The sequence below is a fragment of the Lepisosteus platostomus genome, chromosome 13 (genome assembly GCF_059453375.1).
Source record: "Lepisosteus platostomus isolate fLepPlt1 chromosome 13, fLepPlt1.hap1, whole genome shotgun sequence".
Taxonomy (NCBI): domain Eukaryota; kingdom Metazoa; phylum Chordata; class Actinopteri; order Semionotiformes; family Lepisosteidae; genus Lepisosteus; species Lepisosteus platostomus.
The window spans coordinates 30,804,687-30,811,133 of NC_142623.1; the positions used below are offsets into that span (position 1 = coordinate 30,804,687).

A 6,447-nucleotide genomic window follows, 5' to 3' on the forward strand; every position below is an offset into this window, starting at 1 on the left:
CTGGAATTGTGAACAGCTCATCACGGAAGACAAAAAGAAAGTAGAAACCTGTAATGTAAAAATGAAAACGTATCAATCAAAAACGCAGATCAGGCTTACTCGTTCTTATTTCTTTTTCGCGGTTTTATTGTCAGGACGCAACAAGATAATCGATTTAAACAGACGTATCAGAGCAACTTCGAAATGCCATTCTGTTTGAACGTGTCCGACTTTCCTGAAATCAGATAAACCAACGACAATACACACCAGATGATTCAAATGCGTTCTCTATCAAGAATTTCAAACCACGTTTGGAGCTGCTGTCCCATCGAACCGTAAGGAAAGAGCGCCACCGAGTGATACAATATTTCAGCTGTACCCAATATTGTACCGAACAGGAAAATGGATATATCGCAGTATTGATTTGCAGCGAGCAGTGAATACGGGCGTATGCAGATCTTTGATGAATGCGAGTTTGGGGTATCCCCTGTGTTTCAGAGTGTAAAAAAGTATTTATAAAAGCGATGCACAAACTGGTACACTAATATCACGTGTGCTGTGCATACAGTTATAAAGTTGCTTTGCCTTTAAATGCACTGTGTAAATAATAAAAATGTGACTAATATAAATAAAACAATGGACGAAGCTTCACTAAGGCGCCAGTAATAAAAGCTAGCACTCGTTAAAACGTCATCAGTAATTATTTCTTAAGCAATTGTGATAAAATAATATCTCGACGCCGACTGAAGTTTGCGGCGTGATCCACATAGCATTTCTAGTTCAGAAGAGCAAATTCAGATTTGCTTACAGAACACAGGCAGTTACTAAAAACGTTATTAAAACTTAATGTGCCCCCACAAAAGTCAGCCTCGCTTTAATTTACGGTGCACGAGATTAATAATTTACATTTAATACCCCAAATATCCCATTCTTCCCGCAGAGGGGAAGACAATTCCAAGATGACCAAATATTTTCAAATGTAGACTCACGTAATCTAGTTTGAGAAATAATTATAAATACACCTACCTTTCACGTCTCACGAAATTATGACAACATAATTTTGCTAAAGCGCCAGTCTTAAAATGAAGTAAACAGGCTTCAGAAGGAAATTGATTAATCTAAGACTAGAAATATCTCGGCTGCAGCAAAGATGTATGAAAATCGCTTCTTTTATAAAACAGCGCTCTGGTAGCGGAATTTGCCTCAGTGATAAGATTTATTTTAAATACGCGTCACCCTGTAATGATTTTAATTGGCCTGGGAGGCTGAGGCGGCGAGACGGACTGCTGATGAGCCGGATCAGGGTGTCTGTCAATCAAAGCCTTGACTGTATAAATCCTTCCTCCCACCTCGCTGCCTTCATTTTTGAAAAACTCACCAGTCCCATACGCGCCAGAGTCAAAGCACATCTGAATCCATCTGCAGCTGAACTCTGTGCCGTACTCCAAAAGCAACTTTGATAACTTTTTTTTTTTACCATTCCCGCGTGGGTTTTGATTTTGTTTTCCGCCTTTTCGGACGCGATGGATAAGTTACCGACGAGCAGTTTCAACTTCAGCACCGCGAACAGCTCCGCGCACAAACCCACTTTCCCCGAAGGTGGCGGCTATCAGCACCTGGACTCCCCCGAGCTGAAGGCTCTGATCCCGGCGGTACTGGGCGTGATCTGCGCGCTGGGCTTTGCGGGCAACCTCACGGCCATCGGAGTCCTGGTGACCAACGCCCGCAAGGGCAAGCTCTCGCTCATCAACTCCCTGATCCTGAACCTGACGCTCGCCGACGGGCTGGTGCTGGCGTTCGGGGCGCCCTTCAAGGCGGCGGCGTACGCCAAGGCCAGCTGGACACTGGGGTGGTTCGTGTGCAAGACGTGCGACTGGTTCCTCCACTCGTGCATGGCGGCCAAGAGCTTCACGGTGGCCGTCATGGCCAAGGCCTGCTTCAGGTACGTGAGCAACCCGACCAAGCAGGTCACCATCCGCTACAAGACCATCCTGTCCATTCTCCTGCTCTGCTGGCTGCTGGCCTGCCTGGTTCCCCTCCCTCAATGGCTGTTTGCGACGCTGAGGCGCGAGGGGGTGGGGCTGCTGTGCGTCCAGGTCATTCCTGCGTCTGCCTCCGACTTCATGTCCGTCTACGTCTACCTCTACCCCCTGGTGGCTTTCTGCCTCCCTCTGTGCTTCGCCCTCCTCTACTTCTGGAGGGCCTACAGGAGGTGCCAGCGGAGGGGCACCAAGACCCAGAACCTGAGGACTCAGATCCGCTCCCGGAAGCTGACGGTCATGCTGCTGAGCCTGGCCCTGACCTCCGGGACCATGTGGCTGCCGGAGTGGATCTCCTGGGTGTGGATGCGGCACACGGCCCCCGGGGGGCCCGCCCCGCCCCCGCTCTTCGCCCTCTCCTCCCAGCTGCTCATGTTCTCCATCTCCCTGGTCAACCCCCTCGTCATCCTGTCCATGTCCGAGGAGTTCCGGGAGGGCTACAAGGGCCTGTGGCGCCGGCTGACTCTCCGGAAGCACCAGCCCCAGCAGAAGCAGGGGCCGCAGGCCGCCGCCGCCGCTGCGCCGCCGCCCAGCCCCCGGCCCGAGGCGCTGGCCAACACCGCGCCGCCCCCGGGTAACCAGCCCGACGAGCCCAGGGCGGAGCCGGAGCCTGACAGCCCGCCCAACAAGGACGGCATCGTCCTGCCCGACGTGGAGCAGTTCTGGCACGAGCGCGAGGCCGGCTCCGCGGACCCAGAGAACGACCCCGTTCCCTGGGAACACCAGGACCCCTCGGAGGTCAAATAGGGCCTGGGGTCGCCCCCGGCAACAGGAGCAGCAAACAAGGCCGCAGCCCGACGTTCACTTGAGGCCTTGTCGGCAAACGCAGCCCGTGACCAATCCACCCAACCCGTTAGTCTGTACGTCACGCGGCTCTTACAAATTCTGTACATATTTAACAGCTTCTACTGTGCCCGTAAATATAAGAATTGCAATAGCCCTACAGTTATGGTGTATGCATGATGTACCTCTGAACGTAGCTGTATCTAATGTAAAGAAGTAGAACTACTTTTTCTGTGTAAAGAACTCGTTTCGGATCGTTGCCCAGCCAAAGCAGGGCCTCGGCGCGGGAAGTTATGTTGTCATAGACTGAGTGTGAAGCACAAGCCTCAGGATTGCGTTTCAGATGGACAAAAAGCGTTTAGCCTGTGTAAGACATACAACACAATCTCTATCAAAAGGACTATACATTAGATTCTGTAAATACAACTCACACTTGGCGGCAGCACTGTAAAGTGAAGGCAGCATACTGTAAATAGCAATTTCTACACATACCATACTTGTACGATGCATTTAAATAGGAAAAAAAGTGTTCTTCAGTATCCAGTGTCTTTGTAAAAACGTCACTTTCTGTATAGCATAGCAGTGTGGTTTTGTGTAATGGTAAGGGGTTCAATACACCATCACAACCAGAATAACAGAATATTGGTGAGCGTTCTGGCGCACTATGGCGGCCGTTGCATCATGCAGGTGGATGCTGCACACTGGTGGTGGTGGAGGGGAGTCCCCATTACCTGTAAAGCGCTTTGAGTGGAGTGTCCAGAAAAAAAGCGCTATATAAGTGTAAGCAATTATTATTAATTATTATTAATATTTGCCTGTACTGTATTTTGTACGTTGAAACAATCTTTCATGGTTGTAATAAAGTATATGCTTGAACTCTGTAGTTGATGGTTTCTCTTTTTTAGGGATGTGATGCTAAAACACATTTCACTTACTGCCATTGTCAACGAATGCTTTAGGAGTTAAATGTTGACTTATCACTTCTGTTGAAGTGCACAGCAATGGAAAGAGCAACAATGTGCTTGACTCTATCCAATCCAAATGAAAGGAAGTAATGTGAGAATTAAATGAAGCATTAAGTGGACATGGTTCGCAAATTGTGACCTTTTTGGTCACTATGCTACAAAGAGGGATACTGCTGCCAATCTCCTACTCTTAAAAAAACAAAGGAATCTCAGAAAAATTAAGGGAACTCAGTCTTTCTTAAGAGAGCATGGGAGGATTTGATCTGAAACGCTGAAGGGCACTGACAAGCCAATTTTGCACAATTGGGAAAGTTTATCAGACCTTCACACACAAGAGGGAATTAGGAATATGTAGAACAGGGAAGCATGAGGACTTGGACCTGTGCACAAAGGGGTGGAAAGTCTTCTCTCCAGCAACCATATCACTCTGCCACTCACAACTGGCAATCCACTGAAGCTAAGCAGGTGTGAGCCTGGTCAGTACCTGGATGAGAGACCTCCAGGCTTACCAATCATGGCCTCCTAATAATCCCCATCTATGAATTGGCTTCATTACTCTGTTCTCCTCCCCACTGATAGCTGATGTGTGGTGAGTGTTCTGGTGCACTATGGCTGCCGTCACATCATCCAGGTGGGGCTGCACACTGGTGGTGGTAGAGGGGAGTCCCCATTACCTGTAAAGCACTTTGAGTGGAGTGTCCAGAAAAGCGCTACGTAAGTGTAAGCAACTATTTTTTATTATTATTATTATTCTCTGGGAGCAGGCGTGGGGGCTCCCCTAAGGGACTGGGAACCCCTGCTGGAGAAGATAAATCAGGGCTACACATTTAAATGTTGTGCACCTTTCGGCACAGTTAATTGAGTAATTCACTGGGATCAAGGATCAGAGTTAAAAATAGAATCGATTCGTCGCTTAATTCACCTGATTCTGAAGCTCTCCCAGTCTTTACACAGGTGACCTGCAAGAGTTACTGGATTGTGGCACTCTAGGGAGAGCGCACTGTAGACCTCCTAATTAAAGCAATACGTCAAAAAGACAGTAAAGGATATAAAAAGACAAAAGGGTTAAGGAGATGTGAAACATAGAGGCTTTAACGTACTACAATGGTTACTACCATGATCCCCCAAGTATTTCACTATTTCACTATGGTATGAGTTTTTTTACTTTTCTTTTCTGTAATGACCAATGAGAGGAATGGCAATCCGGCAGATCTTATCGAGACTTAACTTTCCCCAATTAAGCACAGAGACAGGGTGAGGAGGATCCTGGAGCCCAAGATGAGATTTAATCTATATATTATCTCCAAGACTGTGGAGCTGGAATACCACAGCAGCACAGCGAGTGTGTGCGTCTAATCCTGTGAGTCCGTGTTGAATAAAATCTGCATCTGGTACAAATTCACCATGTCTGTGGCTTTGTACGTTGTGTACTGGATGGGCAATGCCTTTCTGTTTTCAGAATTGAAATAAAACCTAAATAGAACTATTTACAGAGCTGGAGCTAGACCACAAACGGGATAATGAATTATCTTTCCAGGTAATATCAACCCTGAACCATGCTTTAAAAACAACAAATTTCCTACATGATTGACGAAATTTGGCGAGTTCACAGTTTCACCTCAATACATTCAGTCTCTAATACACAGATCATTACAGCTACCCCTTTTTAACCACTTTTTCCAATACAGGGTTGCAGGGGGACCAAAGCCTATTCTGGCAAGTATTGGACACAAGGTAGGATATCACACGGCACACAAAGACACAAATACATACTCACAGAAAAACTTGTTGCCACCATATTCCCAAGACTTTTGTACATTTAAAAACTAAACTGAACTAGTGCCTTTATGATACATCAACAAAAATTCTTAACCATCTTGTAAAATGTTGAATCTCTAGCCCCACACTAGTTCTCTCAAAGTTTTTCTAAGACAATATGTTGGACTGTGATCTGTGAGCAGTGAAACATATAGGGTTTTTATGCTGTGATGTTCTTCCTGCATCATAAACTTTGTTATTTTGATTAATATGAACTGTAAGAAGATCAATACAAATAGCAAAGAGTAACAGGGTAACTCCTTCCGCTAAGTACTTTACGTAAATTTACACTCTGGTGTTCAGATAAACTAATGTCTGAAGTGTCAGATTGCAGGGATGGGTGACATTTATGGTCACGAGCATCTCTAATAAATAAAAGTTCTTAGGAGTGCATAGCCCCTAAAATTGCACATTTAAGCATTTCGGACAGTGATTTATAACAAAATAGATTTTCTGATTTTTTTTACCATACTATGTAATGACTCTCTGTCGTGTTGTATGATTCTTGATTAAATTATTCCTGAAAACAATAATTACTAAAATGAAAGAAAGGAGCCTTTTAACAGGATGTTAAAACCAAAACAGTCAACCCTTAAACGTGGGTGGTACATTCTACGATAATATTTAAGATACAAAAACAACCACCATCACGTCTAAAAACTCCAACAAGTCAACGATACTGAGCGAGACTGCTGTAGGACCCCCGTCTTCCAAGTGTTGGGAAATCCTACAGGACCTGGGCCAAACCAGGTGATTTAGAAAACTCACGACTTCAAGTGCAGTCTTCAAGTGAAATAGCTACCAAACTATCCTATACTTAAATAGAATTTACATCCAACTGCGAAGTGATGTTAAACTAACCC

General features: G+C 45.7%; 1 protein-coding gene across 1 annotated transcript; it reads left to right on the plus strand.

Moving 5' to 3' along the window:
• The first annotated feature begins 1,301 nt into the window (after positions 1 to 1,301).
• Positions 1,302 to 3,682, plus strand: gpr151 (G protein-coupled receptor 151). The gene has a single exon (XM_088604106.1). The coding sequence runs from the start codon at positions 1,503 to 1,505 to the stop codon at positions 2,763 to 2,765; it is 1,263 nt and encodes a 420-aa protein (XP_088460232.1). The 5' UTR covers positions 1,302 to 1,502; the 3' UTR covers positions 2,766 to 3,682.
• The last annotated feature ends 2,765 nt before the right edge of the window (positions 3,683 to 6,447 follow it).